A 22,921-nucleotide genomic window follows, 5' to 3' on the forward strand; every position below is an offset into this window, starting at 1 on the left:
CTTTGGCTTTCAGAGACTGAAGCAAGGGTCTGTGGGTAATTCTAGAAAGTCACAAAGAAACGGACAGTCACCGGACATCTGCAGGGTTAAGTCCCTAACAAAAGGGCCAACTGACCGCCATGCCATAATTAAGCCCACTACACAAAGCTGCTCCTCAGCTTTACCGGTCCTCACTCTTAAACAAGAAAAGACGGGTTGAATCACCGTACCTTCTAAGAACACAGGCCAAAACACAACTCTAACCAAAACCTCCTAAAACGCAAATAAAAATGCTGAATTATTTTTTTCTTGCACTTTTTTCTTCCTACCTCGAGGGAAGGCCTCACACTGGAGTCCTGGTTCTTTGAACTCAAGGCAATAAGGCAATTTTCTTGTCTCAACCTCCCAAGTGCTTGAAACAGGTGTGAGTCATTACACCTAATGGAAGTTAACGATGACTAATCATCTTAGCAAGAAAAACTATGATGGACCACATAAAGTCAGATGTGAGAATACAGCATTTGTTACCCGTTTGCCTTTACTTGTTCTTTTATTGTTATTATGGGGGATGGGGCAGTAACATGCATGGCACATAGGTGGCAGACAGAGGACAGCTTTCAGGGGTCGATTCTCCCCTTCTGCTCTAAGTTACAGGAATTGAACTGCACCATCAGGTTTTCACAAGTGCCCTTATCGGATGAGCCACCTGACTGGTCCATGTGCTTGCTTTCAAGAAGAAAGCTCCCTGAGTGTAAACTAAAGCCACGAGGTCCGGGGAACAAGGGGAAGGCAAGAAACTTCACCAGGGGCTGATGAGAATGCTAGGCACCACTCAGAGGCAGGCTAGCAAGCAACGTATGGGCTGAATGATGACAGAGACTCTGCAGAAGGAACATCTTCATGGGCAAAGGGTGACTTGGTAGGTGGACCGATATTAAGACAAAATTTGTCAGGCTTGATAATTAATTGATGAATAATACATAGGAAACAAATCAAAAGAAAAGAATAGAGATTTTGGATGTGAAAGTATCTCTCTTAGGCTCACATTCAAACACTTGATTCCCACCTGGTAAAGCTACTTGGGAAGGTTTTGAAACCTTTCTGAGGTCATGGTTCACTAGGGGTGGGTCTTGAGGCTTTATACCATGGCCTCACTTCCACTTTACTCTCTGATTCCCTAGTACAGATGCAACCATCCACCTTCTGGCTCTTATGTAATAGATGTCCATATAAGATACAATGCAATTCAGAACAAAATCCTTAAAATATATATATATATATGGAATTTGGGGCTCCCAAGATGGCTCAGTGGATAAAGGTGCTTGCTCTCAAACCTGGCAACCTGAATTCAATCTCTGGGATCCACAAAGTATAGAACCACCTCTTGTAGGTTACCATCTGACCTCTACTTCCAAGTCATGGCACACATATGCACCACCCCATCCACATTCATTAAATAAAAAATGAAAATAAATATGGAATTTGAATCTTGGAAAGAAGTTCCTCAGAACGAGATAAAAGAATGTCTGCTGTGTGCATATTGCTTCAACTATGTAAAGATGTGTTCATTTGTTTTTGCTGCATTTGTTTAACTATATAAAGATGTGTGGCTGTTTCACCTTGCCTGCTTAAGGCGCCTGATTGGTCTAAGAAAGGCTGAATGGCCAATGGCAGTGGAGGGACAGGCAGGGCTGGCAGGCAGAGAGAGTAAGTAGGAGAAGGAATCTAGGCTTATGAACGAAGAGGAAGAGAAGAGAGAATGACAGAAAGAAAGGGCGATGCCCGGGGGTAGAAAGTCAAGCAGCTGCCAGACAGATAGACAAGGAGTAGGTCATACAGACGAAAGGTAAAACTTGCTGAGGCAAAATGTAGATCAAGAGAAACAGGTTAATTTAAGTTGTGAGAACTTGTGCAACAAGCATATCATAAGGCCTAGCACTCAAAACTGACAATTAAGTCTTCATGTCTTGATTTGGGAGTTGCCTGCCGGTTCAAGAAAGCCTGCCACAAATGTCTGCCGGGGACTGAACTAATTCAAGTACAAGCTCTGATGCTCAATAACAACGTAATCCAGGGTAAATCACTTGATCCCCAAACTTCAATCTCTTCATCTCTTACTAAGGGTAGTAACAGTATCTACCATATGAGGCTTTAGACTGATCAAGTGATTATCTACACAAAAGAGTTTATACAATGTTCAATGCAAGAAATGTCCAGTATCAGCTACTTTATTTGAACAATGTTATGACTCACCAATCAAAATGATAGCGATCCACAATTGCTAATAGATATAGTCTAGCCCAGTCCCCTAAAATTACTGTAAGCCAACATCTAATATAGCTGTAATGTTAATGGATGTCTGTCAGATTTAAAAAGGTTGTCTCTAATAGCACATAAAACAAATCCTAGATAAATCAAAGATTTGCAGCTGTAAGAAAATGAAAAATAGCAAAACCAAAATATGAAATTCATTCTTTTCAATTTTCCTTCTCATTCTTTGTATTGGTTTCTTTTATTGCTAAGTAAAATACTTCTAAAAATTACTTGGTAAATTCCAGTTCTGAAAAATCTGTCTCTTTCATATAGACAAATAATAATCATCTTTACTAAACAAATTTAGTTTGAATACAACTTTTGGTTTACACACACACACACACACACACACACACACACACACACACACACAAAAGCAGTAACATAGAAAGGCAGAAATTTATTTCTTTACCTATGCTTTGTTTGGTTGCTTGGTGATTTCAATATTACCTTCATTCCTACTTCTAATTTTATAAACTTTTAAAGACAGAATTAACATTAAATATTTATAATTTACAAATCATTACCTTGGATTTGGTATCTCTCCAAGAATTTCATCTAACTTGTCAATGAAACTGATAAGATCAGACAGCCCTTTTGCATGTGTCCTTAAGGGATCTGATGGCGATGGTGCATATCCTTTCCCTCCAAGCTCTAACGTTCTAATAAACGATGTGGCCATCTGTGAGTGAAAATGGATGACTTAGTAACTTTTAATGGTTTTAAAGGTACATTTATATGATCCTAAGTACACAGCCACATTGAAGCATGTTTTGTGGATCATGTCACATTCTGAGGAGCAAATAATCACAGGAGTAAGTGCCATGTGAATGCCATGCCAGACAGACAGGGTGAGACCAACAGCAACTAGCTGCAGGTGAAGACTGAGACTCTAAGTTGGGTGACAGAGAAAGGATGAAAGGCACAGCTGTAGCCTGAAGAGCAGACCACTGACTGTACAGACTCTGTCTATGAAGATAGTTTCATGTGTATGGACAATCGGCTGCTGAAATCACTACACAGAGAAACTCATTGCCAGTATCAACTGCTCTATTTTAAATGGGTCCAAGGCTTTACTTCACTTTTGCTATGAATAAGATTTGTCCTAGATAATCACTACATTCCAAAAAGCTCTCACATTCCAGGATAAGAGGCTGAAAGACTGTCTTTACACCGATAAAGATACATAGACACATGTTTGATAGCTGTAGTCTTCTTTTATTTTTTTTTTTTATTTTTTTTTATTTATTTATTTTTTTTTTTTTTTGAGACAGGGTTTCCCTGTGTAGCTTGGGAGGCTGTCCTAGAACTAGCTCTTGTAGATCAGACTGGTCTCAAACTCACAGAGATCTGCCTGCCTCTGCCTTCTGAGTGACGGGATTTAAAGGCGTGCGCCACCAATGCCCAGCTGTACTCAAGAACATCTCATCAAAAAGATAACAGGTTCTAAAAACAGTATCTCCCAAACTATCCTAAGAAAGGGACATATGGAATATCAATAATTTGTAGGAAAGCTTTAGGAACAACCCATGAAGTGAAATGTTTATAAGACATAAGAAGTTTCTTCATTGAAGGACTCACAGCTCTTGATCCGGATTGAGTAAACAAGCAGCATATATGCCATGTCTGAAGATTTTGCCCTTGGAAAAATTTATTCAAGAAGAGGTACAGAATACATGTTTACAACCCCAGCACTTGTGAATCTGAGGCCAGAGGACTAAGAATCTATGGGCAACTTGGGCCACATAGCAAAGAAAAGAAAGGAAAGAAGGAAGGAGAAAATAAGAGGAAAGAGGAGGTAAACTGTACATTTATTTATTGGGACTAACAGTCTATAGAATATATGTATGTAGGAAATACTGCTTAAGAGAAATTCTCCCTTGCTAAACTTGGAAGACACAGGAAAAAAAAAAAAAAAAAAAGCAATGGATTTTCAAATATAGAGATAAAACATAAATTAACTACTTAAAATTATTATTTCATTATTATAAGAAATCTACACTAAAGTTTACTGCTCAGGGAGTTACAATCAGCCTGAAAATGTAAGCATCCATACCAAAAACATAGACAGTTGCTTTTCTCGAGCAGCATGCTTCAAGTCAGTGAAGGCCTCTCTCCCCAGTCCTCGGTCGGGGATGTTGAGAACATGAGCCAGAGCCAGGTCGTTCCTGGAATTCACTAGCAGGCCCAAATAGGAAAAGAAAATTTTCCTTGCCAATAGCCGTACCTGTACAATAAAATATTCCATTATTTTCTTAATTTCAGCTGTTCTAAACCTCTTTTCTACATGCAGAAAGAACACATAGAATCATGTAATCACAATACGGCAACCCATCCTTTAGGAAAAGCGAACAGTCAATTGGCAGCAGGCTGGATCACCAACATATTCTTTCTTACAGAAACAAACTTAAAAACAATAAAATGCTAAATATGGTGATTGTATAAGACATATAACGTTGGAAGGAAAAGTAGGAATAGGGGATAGAGAAGGAATCTGATGAGAAGGGACAGAAGATAGATTTTATCAAAGCATATTACACACACACACACACACACACACACACACACACACACACACACACACCGGCAATTTAAGCTTCCACACCTACACCTTGCTCTTTGAGGCTTACAGATCCCATTCCTCAGGTCCATGCTGCTGCGCAAACACTGGGGGAAGTATCATGGAGGGCTTCTTTAAGTTCTGGCTGTGCTGGACCTGCGTCCCTCTCTTTATGGTCAGATAACATGGCGGTTAATGGTTTCTGTGTTCTTGTACGTGCCAGTTAGTTTTTAGACGGTTCCTTGGAAAAGCAGTCCATAAATACAGTTGTGACATCCAGAAGCAAAAATGTAAATTGAAAACAATCCTAACACTAAAGCTTTAGCAAGGCATCAAAAATAAGAGTACTAATCGGTCTGCTTAATACACCGATTCTATCCATATCACAAAGTACTGGTAGTTGCTGGGAGCTGGACGATTTTATTTAAGTTCCTGACAGCTTCATGCTAATTTGCTCTCCTTTAATTCTTCCTGAGATGCAAGCATCTAACCTTAATTTTAAGTCAGGTTTTTAAATGGAAAAAAAAATTACTTGATTTCGTTGCTAAAAACTTCCTTTGCTAACCCATAAATGCTTGTGTATAATAACTAATAACTAGACTAGGACTAATATACTGATAGAACTTTTTATTTCCATTTCCATAATGTCCTGACAAGGGAATATCGTATATTCTACTTTGTTACCTCAGAATTCCTAAGGGGGGGGAGGTAAAATAAGAAAATAAAAAGTACTTCTTAAATTCATCTTACAGTTGCGCGAGATTTTGATGTGCCGTTAGTATTTGATAATCAAAACGCGCATCTGCAAGACTGCATCCCCACTTCAGAATTTTACATTTGCTGATTTCTAAAGACACCTGCAGAGTCAGGCACAATCCTAAAAAGGTCCCCAGGAAAGAGGCAAAGAAGGGAGGGAGACGATGCCAACAAGCGTGGGGACAGCTCTGCAGAGCATGGATGGACAGGCCGCAACAGAGAAGGCATGGCCAGCTGAGCCGAGGGCCCTGCAGATGCCAGATGAGGTGGTGCACTGTCCGCAACCCTACTTTTGATGGCTGAACAGTATGAGAAGGCACTTTTTACATCAAGTTGTATAAAAAGCAGCCTGTTCCTCCTCTGTTCTCTGGCATTTCGGTCTATGCTGTGTGCAAGCACACAGAACCCTTCACCGCTGTGGTGGTGGTGGGGGGGGGCGTGTGTGTTCCCGATATTTGCCTGAACTATCATGATTACAGAAAATATATTAAGTGAAATATAGAAATATAGCTCAGCTTGGAACAAAATTGAAAAAAGAAAATATAACTCAAGAAAGAAACTACCATCATTTAAGCACATGTTCTACCACTTAACTACACCTCAAGTTACTCTCAAGTGTTTTTAAATAAAGTAACCATATGGATACAGTGAAATCCCATAACTTTCTGAATATTATGATCCTTTGTTATAGCTATTCTTTTGGGATACTGTTTATATCTTTAAGCCAAAATGATAGGAGCTTACATCTTTATACACACAAGACACCCCTCCTTTTTTAAAGAGCATAAGAATGATTACTGTGTCCTCCTTATGGAGGACTTAGGAGAGAAGAGGGACACTGGGCTGTGAGGTAGGAATACTGCTTATCATCAAGCCTGAATTTGATCGCCAGATCACACAAGCTGGTAGAAGGGAACCAACGCCTCCAAGCTATGCTCTGACATCCACAGGCATGTGTGGCTTATGCATGCCTGGGCAGGCACACACACGTAAGACACACACACACACACACACACACACAGTTTTTAAGAGAAATATCAAAGACAAGACCTGTAAGAGAATAATCTGTTTTCATCTGATATATTGGAATGAATATACTCAGTAAGCAACATACTCATTAAGTGAGAGAATTTTGATTAACATTTTCTAAAAATTTGGGACAAGAACAAAAAAATAAAGAGAGAGCAGTTCTATTTAAACCAACTTTAAAATTTGGAAGAAAGAGAAAAGCAAGACAATAGTAACTCCAATGAACCAACAGACTCATGATCTGATGGGGTCACCTCCTGCTCTCACTGACTGACATCCCAATCAGTACCTGTTCGTCATTCTGGTTGCATTTCACTGGGGATGCTGGTATGTGAGGATTAGTCTCATCGTTTGCTGCACACTGCGTGCCAGACAAAAAATCCCGAAGCTGGCTCTGTAAACAATACGTGGTATAATAAAGGTATGGGAAACAGAGTATTGTATGAAGTTCTGCACTTTAAGTGTCACAGATGCTCCAGTGTAAATTTGTGGACAATTATAAGCATGATAGTTTCTTCTACATGCTTTTGAATATTCTCACAAATCCTTTTAAATTGAATGATGAACAGTTACTATGGTCGGCAAGGGACATTCTATTTAATCTTTTGCTAAATAACAAATATACCTTAACTACAGTTCAATAATCAATTATAGCTAATGGATTTTATAATATTTAAGAGTCCAGGAATTTTAACAACTTATATCTATGTATGTATCTTTTCTCATCAATATAGCCTGGAACTTAAATACTACCAGTACTCTTTGATTTCTCTTTGGCTAATAGTACTATTTCCTATGGCATATACATTATTATTTAGTTGTTTTGCCTTCTGGGACTATTAGTATCTTCATGTCAAGACCTACCTCTAAGTTCTTTAAATTCCCTGTGTGTTAGGATACTATATTTTGTGTCAATATGCCTTCTGTATTGGGAAATCTTTCCTCATATTTTTCTGAGTTGTCATGAAAACAGCTTGTTTTTCATAAAAATTAGAAGGAATCACTTGGAAGCATTTGCCTTTATGTCATTACACACGTTTTTGTGTTTCTTTGTATTTTCACGTCTTATTTGAAAAGTTAACAAACTTCTACCATTTTTATAACTGGTAATTGTGTAACCAGTAAGGAAAAAATGGGGAAGCAGGAAGAAGTTCATAAACGTTACAAATGCTGAAACACTGTACACAGTGAATTCCTACCAAACACGGAACAGGAGTCGACGAAACGCTGGACTACCCCAGTTAACTGCAGTTGTCAGCCTGCTCTGTCCCATTTGTGGTGCTCTTCCTCATTTCTGAAGCTTGGTAACCCTTCAAAAAAAAAAAGCCTCTAATTCTGGCACACACAGGAGGAAACACTTTCCGCCCAACCTGAAGCTGAAAAATAACCCTCACCTGCCCCTTAGGACGCCCTAAGCTCGCCTACCCTTCTGCCAACTCAGCTTTCTCCCAGTTTCTCTCAGGCATGGGGATGCTTTCTGAGATTAGCAGCAAGCTTCTGCTTGCATGTCGGGGAAGAGGAAGAGCCCCACTCCCGCCCCTACACCTGAAGAAGCAGCAGAGAAAGGAGGGGGCTGCAGGAGAGGGTGCTTAACGGTCTTAAAGGAAAAGAACACGCGTTTTTGGATAAATTGAGTGGTATGAGCTTTTATAATGATGCCAGCCTTATATCTAGTGGCCATGTGTCTAGAGCAGCAAATGCCTATGCCCCGTGGGGACGTTGGAGGCGGCCTCTGGCGTGCTAAACTGAAGCTCCTGGCTCTCTGGCTTTGGTCTCAGCTTCAACAGTCAGGCGGTGCTGCGTGGCTTCCTCGAGGTTCTGAAGCTGGCGACTTTCCCACTGCCTCACCCGCTCCATGGCAGCTGCCAGCTTCGAGGGGTCTCGCCTCCCGCTGCGGGTTTTGGGCAATGCTGAGTCTCCAAACAGGGCTGCGAGGAACTGTCGCTTCTGCCGGGGATGCTGGGTCAGAGAGGCTAACACGGAGGGATCATCCGCAGGAAGTGAGAAATCCTGGTAGGGCCCTAACTGCTCCCCGGGCCGCTTGGGAGCCCTGGAGATGGGCTTCCCTTCCCTAGCGGCGGCTGTGGCGCTGACCTCTGTCTTGTGGATGGGGACGTCCTGGGAAAGGTGTGGAGACGTCACGAGTCCGCCTTCCACACTTTTTCCGCAAAGGTTTAGTGCATCTCCTGCAGGTCTCTGGCTGCAGCTAAGCACAGCTTCCTCAGGAACCCTGTGTTGTCTTTTTACGCGTGGCCTCATCAGGAGAAATGGAGCTCTTCCACCCGGAGTTCAGCTTAGGAAGCAGCACCCAGGGGCCCTCCCTCCGTGCAGCCTGGGCGGTTGGAACGCGTGCTTGTGCTGGCACTTGCTGACGCCTACCATCCCACGTCAGTCACCCGGTCGGTGCCCAGCAAGAGCGTTTTCTTTGTTAGGTAAGATCTACCGAGTCTTGCGTTTACATGTTATTCTTTTTTTTTTTTTTTTTTTTTAAGCACTTGATATTTCTGTCTTCAACGTGATGTTATCACCTCCAACAGCTGCCTTTTGTTGTGAATGTGTTGCCAGTAGACTCCTCCTTCTCTGGTAGATGGTAATCCTTGACAATCATTGGTTGGCCTTTAGGACTCTCTGGGACACAGCATTTCTACAAGTAACATAAGGTCTCTGTGCTCCTCTCTGCACCAGTAGGAGAAAGTATCAAAAAGGCTGTCGCCCCCTGTGCTCTCACAAACCTGTGCTACAGAGGGAGAACCCTGCCCACCCACAGATAACGTGTTCATCTTGCCCAGAGTGCTCATACATCTGTGCCTAAGTTCTTCTGAGAGCTATACTTCTGGGAGCCACAGCTCTCTGACTGTGGTCCACATACTTTAAGTTCGTGTGAAAACAAATCTGTCCCAAATCCTGGATATTCCAGTTAGAGCCCAAAGCCTTATATGCTCCCGGGTGGGGAAGGAATATAAACTATAGGAATGAAAGGTTCAAGCTACCACCTTTCCAGAACTATCTCATCTTTGTTTCTTAATTCCCAACAATCTGAATTATTTAAACTACAACAAATAAGAAACAAAGCAACCTTATGGCCATGAAGATTCAAAAGCATGAAAATCAGAACTATTTGGAACATTCTGATATGTAACAGTGAAGACACAGCACAAATTAATTAGGGTTACACTTAACACACTTTTGTAAAAAAAAAAATCAACCCAAGATACATTTCTTTATACAACTTTGTTGTTAGTGAAAATTTCCTTGGAGAAAACTGAGTGTCAGAGACTGGGTTGTTAGAACTCCAGAGTCTTGTCCATGAACTACCATCTTGGCAGCTTTGGTTTAATTTTCAGTGTTCTACAGAGACACAATCAATCGTCCACACAGCTGGCCTGAAAAGTAAAGGTCTCGCTCACTCAATGAGGAAATGTGTCAGAGAACCTAAAGGAGGGAAAGCATGGGATGAAGAACATGTGCCAAGATTTCCTGTCCATTCCTGTAACACAGTGCTTACATATGACATTAACTAACTAGGTGAGGACTAGTCAAAAAACAGCCCTATAACAAGAAAACTTTTTAAAAAATCATTTTCCAAAGTGTTGCACATGGACACAGAAGAACACGTGGACACGTGAACGTGTGCCGATACCCATTCTCCTTGTCCTACTTACTGAGTGTTTGCTGTCATCCCGGCACGCTACTACTCGGGAAAAGACCATACTCTCCACACTCCCTCAACTAAGCTGTAAGCAACTGGACTGAAGCAAAGGAACTGCACCTTCTTAGAAGATTCCCACCCTCCAGCCCTCCCGCCTCCTGCCTCCCACCACGGGCACTGCCGAAGGACGGGACTTCAGCCACCTTTGGCCGTTTCATACCGGAGTGAAGGAATTTCATAATGAACTTAAATACTATTCCCAATTATATGAAAAGAGCTTAGTATCTCATAAAATACAGCAAATAATTCCTCCTAAGTCCAACTATAGTTATTCAGCCATTATCAATATTCACTTACTGCTTTATTGGCACACAGAAAATACTGAAATATTTTCAACGCTCAAAAGTAAAACATGCACATATACAAATAGATTTAAAATAGTTTGTCAATTCTAGTACAAACAAATCTAAGGGGCACTAGCTTTTAAACTTATACCCTATAAAAAATAAATACACTTACACAATGAAGTCTATTATCTCATAGATGTTATATCATTCTATTCTCTGATATTAATATATGGCATGTCTATCTAAGAAGCCATTAAATCACGTAAAAGAACTATATATAATACAAACAGATGTATACTCAACAAAGAAGAAAAAGTTGTAGAAAAGCAATTTTTTATTTAATTCAAAAGAAACCTGGCATTTGGAACTTATTTCTTTGCCAAATCTGTATCTATTAAGGAAAATATGCTTATAGAAACTAACAATACCACAAACCCAACAAAAATTATCAAAAACATTGCTTTCATGTAAAAACTAGCCTTTAGGTAGTTAAACTTTATACTTAAATATGATTTAAAAAGGAAAAAGAATCAACTTATTATATCTTTTGCTTCTACCAAGTACATTATTAATAAAACAAAGACTATAGCCTCTACCCTCCACCATATTTTTAAGACTATTAACTCCAGCTATAGTTTAAAATAAAATTGAGCTGAACTATAATTTGATTAAAGTAAAATTATTTTTAAAATACTTACAGAGGATATCATATTATTCCCACAACTAGAAGTCAAGTTGCTACATTTCTCATAAACATCAATCAGATCTAGCATATTACTTTTCTTCAAGAAATCATTGTATGTTTTCTTAATGTCTTCATAGTGGTCAACCACTTTCACACTTTCAGTGGGTAAGTTCAATTTTTCATGTAAGAAGTATTTCCATGTCAGTAAGACATCACTGAGAGAGACTGTAAACTCTCCACTGTGCTGAAAGAGATGCAAAAAAGAAGACGACGACAAATTTGAGTGCTTAATACTTGGATGACCACTTATCTAGTCACTCATAACTGATATGAGAAATACAAATATCATGTTTTATAATAAACATAAAAGTTTTGAAAATTTGATAAAATATATATAAGTAGGTAAGTTTGCATATAAAAGAAAGAAAATTGGTAAATAGGGTTAGACATGGTGAAGCACACCTTTAATCCCAACACTTGGGAGGCAGAGGCAGGAAAATCTCTGGCTTTGAAACTAGCCTAGTCTACAGAACAAGCTGCAGAACAGCACAGAGAAATCCTGTCCTGAAAGGCAACGGGCTGCAGGTCAATATTAATCTAAGAATAAAAACTTTCCTTGAAGTATCTCCCTGGCTAGCCACCTGATAAAGTTTCAGTAGACACGCTAAAGGCTTGCTTATTTTTTTTTTCTTATTTTACATATCTATCCCATTTCCCTCTCGCTCCCTCCCTCCCATCTCCCCAAACACCCTCCCTTCCCATTCCCCAACACACACACACACACACACACTCCACAGGGAGAGTGGTGTAAAGGCTTGCTTATTATTCAATGCATTTTCTCCCACATAATATGCAAGATATTAATAAAGGTAACTTCCAAAAACACCAGCCTTAACGCATTAAAAAATTCTAATGTCTTATTTTCAATTCAGCATGAATAGCAAATATGTTTGAGTAGATCTGTGAAATGTAATATGTGCTGCCTTCCATGGTTAAGTTTCTTCCAGTTTTTGCGAACACTAAAACTTTCACCATAGTTCCTTTTACAGATGGATAAGTAATTAAATAGTTAGCAACTGTTATTCTCTAGAACTGAATCTTACTTCAAGAATAATATAAAGAAACCAATACATATAAAACATACATTTTATATGTATTCAAATTATTAAAAATCTGTATCTTTATAGCTTTTATGATAACCACTCATATATGTTATTTGAGATCCAGATTTAAAACATGTTTAAAATGTCTTTTAAAACTTAACTCTTTACTTACCAATACTGAGACAATAAATTATCCCTATTGTTTTAGGATAAAGACCTGTTATGTCAGAAATATTTAAGTCAAATGTAATATAGTAGCTAGCTCAATGAACCTATCATTAAATCTCAAACTTTATAAGCCAGATAATTTCCCATCACCATATCAAAAATTAGGTATTTTAATACTAATTCCTTAAAGGTTATAATCTAGTACACTTTTAAGTGATATAAAACAAATTCAATAGGTTTCAACGCTAAATTGATTTTTCTCAAAATTTTCTAAAATTGTTTTAATATGACAATCCTTTATAGTTAGAAAAAATTAAGACTTCTTCACTAAAATAAACATACAACTTATTCTCATTCTGTTGACTAGAGATAGTTAAAGTAAAATCATGCAAGTTCATGACCTTATATATTACTAGATTAAAAGAGTTGATACTGGAATTAAAAAAAAAAAAAAAAAAAAAAAAAAAAAAAAGAATGCTTTAAAGCCAAAGAAAGGCATTCCAGACACCAGTTTCCATTAGGTGCCCATCATGACAGAATACTCTATGATTCAAACCAGTAACAACTGATTGTTACATGTATACATCTGAAAATGTTTACTTGCTATAAAAAATGTGCCAGCTGACTAATATGAAGCAAGTTAAAAATGTTCAATTCTTTAATTCTCTTATGGACATGAGTTATTTCATAAGAACATAGTGAGAAATATAAGAACTGTATGTATTTTTGAGAATTTCATATGTAAGTACTAAATACACATTATTCCTGCCCCAATTCCTCCTGTGCATCCCCAAATTTGTGATCTCATCTTTACTATTTTTACATGTACATACATGCTGGCTAGTCTTATGTCAGCTAGACACACAAACTACAGCTATCTGAGGGAGGCCCGACTGAGAAATGCCTTTATGAGACCCAGCTGAAGGGCATTCCCTTCATTAGTGATTGGTGGGGAAGGGTCTACCCAACTGTGTGTGGTTCCACACCTGGGCTGCTGGTCCTGGGTTCTGTGAAAAAGCAGGCTGAGTAAGCCATAGGAAGCAAGCCATAAGCAGCATCCATCCCTGGCCTCTCCAACAGCTCCTGCCTCCAGGTTCCCACCCTGTTTGAGTTTCTGTCATGACTTACTTTGATGATGAACAGTGATATAGAGATGTAAGCCAAATAAACTTTTTCCTCTCCAACTTGCTTTTTGATCACGGTGTTTCACTGAAGCAATAGAAGTCCTAAGGCAGCACACACATGTATACACAACCTAGTAAGTCCATTTAGTAGTGTTTGAACGAAGAGGTATTCAGGGAAAACCACTTGGTGTAGGACAAGCTGTGCAGAAGCTCAGCCCTGAAGAAAACTGATTATCCCTCTCTTAAATGCCATTGACTGCCTAAAGCTCTTCATCTAAGGAAGAAACTTCTGGAATTTCCCCTCATCCACATTGGCATGTCAATGTTGAAATTATGCAAGTCACATTCAAGCAAACATATCACTGAGATTTCTGGGCGCCGTTTCCCTGCTGTGCCTAGATGACACTATCTAGTGGAATTACATATTTTAAGAGCAGTTGTACTCTAATTGTATATCATCAAAATTAGTTTATGATGGCTCTACTTTTAAAGAAAATTTAATATTAATTTGACTTCATTTGGTACCATTAGAGAAAACAGCATTAGTTAATTAATTCTGTGAACTTGGTTATGTAAGATAGCCCCAACTGTTTCTCGTGTTATAAAATAAGATTGTACATCTATTTTTGTCTCTTCCCTTTCAAGGTAAAATAATTCTTGAAATGGTGGTAGATAAGTGTATAATTGTTAAATCTGTTTATTATTATTGCTAGGTCATCTACAAATGTAACCATTTACCATGGGTACTCTAATAACTGCTTTGTATGAAGTTACTAAGTGCCTTAGTTTCATGCAATGAAACGTAAGTAGCATGCTTTCACCTTATATAAGATAACAAATATCCTATTGCAGAATAATTGCCAGACAGATTCGAACTGTGAGACCATTTCTAAAGAGAAGGCCAAACAGCAACTGCTCCCCAATAAAGTAAAAAACATTTGCCATAGCATGAAATCAAAGGTCCTCAATTCAGAGATGGGGCAGTGGGTGAAGTTTTGGGGGTGTGAGGACCTGAGTCGGGGTACAGGCACAGGTAAAGCTGGGCAAGTAGCCCTGTCTATCATCCCAGGCTGGGAAATGAAAATGAAAAGCTGCCCAGAATAACTAATCAAGGAACTGCCAGTTAAAACAATGAGATTTCATCTCACATCTTTTAGAAATGCTCCCAAAAAAGATGAAAAGTTATTCATTTCCCCCTTCCCTATCCTCCCTCCAATTGTAATCTTCTGCCACTTCTCAGGACTGACCATTTTATGAAGGCCCTAGTGACCTTTGTCCACTCCACATTAGCATGTCTATTGGTATTGTCTTGGTATGGTCAGGGTTGGACAGGGTTGGTAAGACTTTGCAGGTGTAACTTGTGACATTTCTAGCAGACAATCTCATGGGAAATGTGTGGCTTTGTCTCTTACAATCTCCCCTCCTTTTCTGCTGCCATGTGTCATGAGTCTTAGACAGACATGCTCTCCAGCATTTGATATCAGTCTTTTATGTTTTGGCCATTCTGAATGGTGTAGATTGGCATCTTGTTAGAATCTAACTTACTTTTGTTGTTGTTGTTGTGTTTACTGTTCGTGTATTTCCTGCAAGGTATTTTACATAGCTTTAAAGATTTCTTTCTTATTTAAGGAGATGGAAGGTGAGAAATATTGAATAAGGGGAAGACTGCTGAACTCTAAATGTGTGTGCAAATGAGTGCACCTGTTACAGGAAAGCAGTGGATGTTCCTTAAATATTTTGAACTATATGCACCAAACATATACTCATTCTATTTCATAAAAGAAGTTCTACTATATGTAAAGACAGAGGTTAACCCCAAACATAATAGTGGATTACTTCAATGCCCTATGCTCACCAATAGACAACAGTAAACATCTGAGTTCAATGACATAACAGATCTCCACAGAACACTCCATCCAGATACTGCAGAACACACATTCTTCCCAGCAGCACACAAAACTGTCTCTAATTCCGTCATATAATAGGAAACAAAGCAAATCTCAGCAAATATAGGAACACTGAAGTAATTTTCGTATTCTGTCCGACCACAGAGAAACAAAAAAAGAAACCTACATCAAGAAGAACCACAGAACGTACAAATCTCATAAACAGTGAACACACAATTAGATGATGAATAGGTTACCCAAGATCCTAGAAATGAACAAGAATGAAAACAAAGTACCAAAAGCTATGGGACACAATGAAATCAATCCTAAGAGGGAACTTTACAGCTATACTATATTTACTATACTAAAATACCGAACAGTCCAAACCCAAGATCAATAAATAGGAATGATTACAAACAGTGCAGAAATTAATGCAAAGGAAACTTTTAAAAGCATAGATAGAACCAATAAAGCAAGTGTTCATTCTTTTTAAAAGATGAATAATATTTACAAACTCTTAGCCAAACTAACAAAAAGAAAAAACCCTATTAATAAATTTAGAGCTAAAAAAAGGAAATGTTACAACCGGTACCATTGAAGTCACTGAATATACCTTAAAAACTTACATTCCAATCTAAAAGAAATAGATTACCTATCAAAATTAAACAAAGATGAGATAAGAAATTTTTTAGATAAGCAAATTTAAATAGATCTATAGCAAACAAGATTAAAACAGAAAAAAAAAAAAAAAAAAAAAAAACTTCTCAACAACAAAAACAGCCAGACCCAGATGGAGTCACAGCAAAATCCCAGTTGGAACTTAATGAATTGACACAAATGCTTCACAAACTATTCCATAAAACTGAAAGGAAGTCTATGGAACTATTTTTATGAAGCCAATACTATCTTGATACCAAAACTAGAAAAAGACACAACAAAAAGAATTTCACAAAATCCAACATCTCTTTATGACAATCTCTAGAGACACACGAGGAGCAGCTCATCATAATAAAGGCTATATAATAAAGTGTGCAGAGAACCAATTGGCAATGTCATACTAGGTGAGAAAATATTAAATTTCACTGTAAACAAGAGTATCCATTTTCTCAACACTTAATACAGTGAAGTCTGCTAGAGCAGTAAGAGAAGAAAATAACTTGATGTTCAAACCCCAGAACCCACAATTTAGGAGGGAACAGACAGACTTCCACATTCACAGCATGACACAAGAGCACTTGCATACACATTCACACACACACGTGCACACACACATGTGCACATACATAATAAAAACAAATAAAATGCATTTTAAAGACCCTAAAAATCCATCGAAAGCTCTTTCACTTGCAGCGAGTGGCAGGGTTCACACTTAACACAAACAATTGTGTAGCAGCTTTCCCATACACTAATGGCAAACCTGCCGGGGGAAGAAATCAGAGACACAATCTCATTCGCAGTTGCCTCAAAACAAACGCATACAAATGTAAGTTACCATAACCCTAACCATAGATGCGAAAGAGTGAAGAAATAAATCAAGACAATGGATCTACCTCCCAAAAAAGGTGGGCAGCTGGGTGAGAGACCCATTCCCTTCACTCTGTCACAAGGCCAAAATCTCTTAAAAGCCAGCACTCTTTGTGTGACCACTAGGAAAAAGAATCTTCCCACAGAATGTGATGGTAAGATTCCACTGAAGTGATTCATGGAAGTAGCTTCAGCACTGTCTCTTTTTTGGGTACTCTTCACTGAGATTTCCCCCAGCGATCATTTTTTTGCTAGAAGAAGACACTAGATTAAATGCAGAATATTAGCAAAGGAAATTGTCCTGAAATTAGCAACTATACTGTAATCATATCAGAGAATAACATTAGAAATGAAAGATAGAGGCTGACGTTTTTAGGAATAAAAGCTCAAGCTGTCTGGTACTTCCTGTCAAATGATTCATAAAGAAGCATATAAATCTCTGTGTGTCTATATATGTACACATAAGTATTTATACCTATATATATATGTATATGTTTACATAAATATTAAAAAATGAAAAGGAACTAAGTGGTGCTTGTTCATACCTTTATTCCCAGGATTAAGGAGACAGAGACAGGCAAATCTCTGAGTTCAAGGCCAGCCTGGTCTACAGAGCAAGTTTCAAGATGGCCAGGGCTACATAGAGAAACCCTGTCTTGAAAAAACAAACTAGGTAAGTAAAACATGAAAAGGTGGACAATAAAAGATGGTGATTGCAGAACTGATGTGTGGAAGGAAAAGATGACCAGACTTACATCAACCAGCCTTTAGTAAAAGATGAGCATCACCCCATGGGAAAACATGACATCACGCAATCCTCTGAAGGCAATGCATCTGAGGAACACAGCCATCGTTCGTAAGTTGTTCCACTCAAAACTGTTTACTATGTACAAGGAACAATAAAAAAGTCCAGTCCTGAGGGACACTCTAAGACCACCAGTCCTACAACTACAAGTGTCAGAAGTGTCAGTCCTAACGGACAGAAAGGCTGACTCACAATAAAGGAAATAAAGATACTAACACAATGCCATGATCTTGGATGAGGGAAATTCTTATGTCATGATGTTCTATGAGAAATGTCCTTCCCGGGGCCATGCATCTGAGCACTGTGCCCCCGGTTGGTAGCACTGCCTGGGATTAGGACCTTTGGGGAGGTGCAGGGTCACTGGAGGAAATGTGTCATTGGGATGTGCTTTGAGTTACAGCCTCACCCCCACTTCCATTTTACCTCTGCTTACTGCATGTAGAAGGTGGTCAGATCCAATTCCTGCTCAGGGCACATGCGGCCAGCATGGACTCCCCTCATAAGTTGCTTCTGATCATAGCACTCTAGCACAGCAACAAAAAGTAACTAAAACAAGTGTCTATGGTCTCACTAAGTGAAAGCATAGTAATTAAAATATACCATTTAAAACATAATAATTAAAATAATCACAGGCAAAAAACAACTAACACTAAGATTAAGTGGCAAATGTCATAACATTTAAAAGAGTAAAATGTGTAAATGTGGTAAATGTTAGTCATTTATGAACAGAAGTGGAAGGCACACAGGACAAAGCTTTTCCCGCACTTAAAACTGCCACGACCTCCCCACCTCAACCCCTACTACTCCTCAGTTTGCATCTTTATATCCCCATAGCATTTATTGATCTAAAATACTTCTGTCTTGAGTAGTAGCTGCTTTTTTTTCCACAATATTAACTTTGTAGCATCAGTGTCTTATTGCTGTGAAGAGACACCATGACCCCTGCCATTCTTATAAACAAAAACATTTAATTGAGGTGGCCTACAGTTTCAGAGGTTTAGTCTATTATTGTCATGGCAGAAACATGGTGGCATGCAGGCAGACTTAGTGCTGTAGAAGGAGCTGAGAGCTCTACATTATCCACAGGCAGCAGGAGAGAGACTAAACTACACTGGGCCTCAAACCCATCCCACGGTGACACATGTCCTCCAACAAGGCCATACCTCCATACCTCCTAACAGTGCTATTCCCTATGGGCCAAGCAATCAAAACACACGAGTCTATGGGCACCAAACCAATTCAAACTACTGCACTTAGGGACTTCACAAAGTGTTGCATTCCCAATGTTTATAATAACAAACACAATAAAAACTCAACAAATGTTTTTAACAATACATAAGTTGCCAAAATTTTTCTCCATTCAAAATTATCTATGTACTAGTTTAAATATGCAAACCTTCCAACTCTCCATGCAAAGGCAAGGCTGTTAGAATTTGAGTATGAGATGTCTCATGGATTTATGCACTGAACACCTGACCTCCAATATGTTACACTGCTTTTGGAAGGTGCTAGAGACTTTAGGATCTGTGGCCACGAGGAAATAAGTCACTGGGGACATGATCTGACGGTCCCTTTCTCTCTGCGTCCTGTCTATCACGAGCTAATCGCAGCTGCCATACGCTCTCCCTGTCCGGATGCTAACCCTCACGTGTACCCTGAAGCAATGGAGCAAGAAAAAAAATGACTGAATTAGACTGGAAACCATGAGTCAAAGTAAGTTCATATCGCCCTTGCTTTTCCTGGGATATATGTGACAGCAACAAGGAAAATAAGGGAACTGCACACTACCCTTTGATGTGAGGCTATAGGCATCCTAATTTTTAGGTGTTCAAATAATCTTCCTTCTTCTTTCTTTATAATCTATTCTTCTAAATCTCATTTTACATGCCAAGCACAGTTCTCCCTCATGCCCCCTTCCTCCCCTCCCCTCCCATCCCCAGTCCACTCCTCCTCATGGGTAAGAGCTCCCACGTAAGTCAACCACGTCTGGCACATTAGGTTGGGGCAGGGCCGAGCCCCTCCCCCACGCATTAAGGCTGAGCATGGCCTCCCACCATAGGGAATGGGCTCCAGCTAGCTAGCTCATGGACCAGGTTTGTATCACGGCCCTTGTGCCAGAGGCCCTTCAGGTAGTCCAAGCTTCACATCTGTCTCCACATACAGAGTCTAGTTCGGTGCCCTGGAATCTCCACAGCTGTCAGTCTAGAGTTTATGAGTTTGTACGAGCTTCGTTCAGCTGTCTCTGTAGATTTCTCCATCATGATCTTTACCTCCCTTGCTCATAACTAGAAAGACAAACATGGTATGAATTCACTCATAAGTAGATATTAGCTGTAAAGCAAAGGATAATCAAACTAGAACCCACAACTCCAGAGAAGTTAGATAACAAGGAGAACCCGAAGAGGAACACATGGATTGCCCTGGGAAGGGAAACTGGAGGGAGGGAGGTAGTAATGGGGAGGGAAGGGGATGAGAACCTAATTTTCACCTTTCAAGAACGGTCACATTATGTACCACCTGGTTTTTTTCCCACCTTTTCCTAAATGGTTTTTATTTTCTGTTAATGTCTAATACTTTATGAAAATTTATTGTTCTGTGAAATCTAGATGTCTGGAAACTAACTACTAATCTGTAAGATTACAGTCATTCCTAAAAATGTCATTTCACTATTCATCCAAGGTACTGAAGCCAATCTACTCTTCCACAGTCAAGCCAGTATCTTGATCTCCCTGAACCTACTTCAGAACTAATAATTCCCTCCTCTAAACCCTCCCTTTCTTGTATCCCTTCCCTAAATCTTCCTCTCTTTCTGTCTAGGTTTTATCTAAACACAGGAAGTCTTTCTTTATCACCCTAGCTTACATTTACCCCACAACCATCTCTAGTGCAAGGTCAGTGGGCCCAAGCTACCTCCAAAAGAAACACTATATAAGATTTTTTTCTAAAAGGTAGCTTCTAGCAAGCTAGTGAAGATTGGAATAGGACAAGACTTTGGTTTTTATTTTGCTTTTTGTTTGGTTGGTCAGTTGGTAGAGCTGAAGAATGAAATTAGCACCTCCCATGTACTAAGGAAGAATTCTATCACTGAGCTTTCTCCGGCTCTTTTTTACATGTTATTCTGAGATAGACTCACAAAGGCCCAAGTCACGGTCTGGCCTTGAACTCACTGTTTAATACAGATAAGCCTTGAACTTCTGACCCTCTTGTCCGTCTTCAGAGTAACTGGGTTTACAGGCCTGTGCCATCAAGTTCCAAAGGGCTAGTATTTTTTTTAAGACTTCCCAAATGATTCTGATGCATACATGGATTGTTTGTTCGGTTTTTTTTTTTTTTTTTTTTTTTTTTTGACACAGGGTTTCTGTATGTAGCCCTGGCAGTCTTACACCTCACTCCATAAACCATGATGGCCTTAAACTCAGAGATCTGCCTGGCTCTGAGTGCTGGGACTAAAGGTGTGCACCACCACTGCCCAGCCATAAACTGATTAAGAATACATAGCATATACAACAGTGCTGAAACTAGACACAAAATGCATTATACTGAATAAAAATATATGTGCTCCTCTAGAGCTTCTTTTAGGGGACAAAGGAAGAATTACTAAATAGAAGAGTGAGTGTGTGTGTGTGTGTGTGTGTGTGCGTGTGTGTGTGTGTGTGACCATAAGAGTTGCAGATTTTATCTTTATGGTTTTTTACTAAATATCAAATGTACACATTCCATGTTCAAATTACACACAAAATCATTTAGTAAATCATTTCAGATACACTACTTTGTTTTCAAAGTTCCAGAAGCAACATCTGACACAGGTAAGCAGGAGTATTTCTGAAGCAGCCTATTATAGGAGGGCAAATATTGCAAAGACAATGATGTACTGAATCTCAAGCTTATTACAAAAAGGCAGCAAGTGAAATTGAGTTTTAAAGACGTTAAACTAAATATAGTTTACTAACCTGCTTGTTGTTTTCGGCCATGGAAAGCTGCAGTGCCAAGAGCATGGCATCTGGACCACACAAAGTCGTTCTTTCAGAGTTACAGAGGGCACGCCAATTCCTCCTGAACTCTTTAATCATACCCAAGACAGACGTCTGACTGTGCACAGCCATGCTTCTAAAATAGAACAGAATACAATGTTAAAGTGACTTGTTTTAATTGGAAATTAACATTTAACATGTGTAAGCAAGCATGGTTAGAAAGAAAAAATAAGTAGTGAACAAGAGGTCATTTCATATTTACCAAGATTGCTTTTAATTAAATTTAGGAAAACAGAATAATACAATTTCTGCCCAATCATATTTTCCTCTACTTAAAGTTTTCTTAAACCACATCTTTTGAAATAACAAAAATCCAACTTTCAAATTTGAATTCACATAAAACAGACTTGCAAATTCTGCAAATTTATAATTATAGACACACATCACTAATTAAATCTGTATTTTTAAGATAGTTTTTTTTTTTGAGAAAAATAGTACTATAAGTGGACAACTGGGGGAGGGGCAGAGGGGGTTATCTCATATTGTCCCAAAAGTACTTTACTTTTCTACCCATTTGAATCTGAAACAGTCTTATGACTTGATTTGACTAGAAGACTATGAGATAAAGAGAATTATAAGCCTAAGCCTTAAGAGGTTTGTGCATGAGTTAACAGAGCAAGGCTCTAGAGATGGAAACTTCCAGTACTTTCCATTAGTGTATTTCACTGTGCTGAAGTGTTTTTATAAACTATATATATGTTTCAAGGTGAACACCTAATGTCCTTCTGAGTCTGGAGGTTTTGGTGCATGTTGGACAGGGCATGAGTAGGAGCCCCTGTCCTCATGATTGTAGAGCAGGTGCTTCACCCACCCCACACCTCACCCCCATACCTCACCCCACCCCCGCCCCGCCCCATCCTTATCCATTCCTGGATGGGTGTGTACATCATCACACAAACATGGCTGTGAATACTACAGCAATACACATGTAGGTATCTCAGACCTCTCCAATTTAAGAGAGG

The 22,921-nt window shown here is 39.1% G+C and overlaps 1 protein-coding gene across 1 annotated transcript in view; it reads right to left on the reverse strand.

The window, feature by feature from the left end:
- Parpbp (PARP1 binding protein) overlaps nt 1-22,031 on the reverse strand; it is a 40,583-nt gene extending 18,552 nt beyond the window's left edge. Inside the window, exons 1-5 of the mRNA XM_051206332.1 lie at nt 21,879-22,031; nt 11,332-11,562; nt 6,927-7,031; nt 4,349-4,519; nt 2,820-2,974 (exon numbers count right to left, since the gene is read on the reverse strand). Coding sequence (XP_051062289.1) covers nt 2,820-2,974; nt 4,349-4,519; nt 6,927-7,031; nt 11,332-11,562; nt 21,879-22,031 — 815 coding nt within the window. The remainder of the gene's footprint in view (nt 1-2,819; nt 2,975-4,348; nt 4,520-6,926; nt 7,032-11,331; nt 11,563-21,878) is intronic.
- Between the last annotated feature and the right edge of the window lie 890 nt (nt 22,032-22,921).

Source organism: Phodopus roborovskii, unplaced genomic scaffold (genome assembly GCF_943737965.1).
Source record: "Phodopus roborovskii unplaced genomic scaffold, PHOROB, whole genome shotgun sequence".
Lineage (NCBI taxonomy): Eukaryota > Metazoa > Chordata > Mammalia > Rodentia > Cricetidae > Phodopus > Phodopus roborovskii.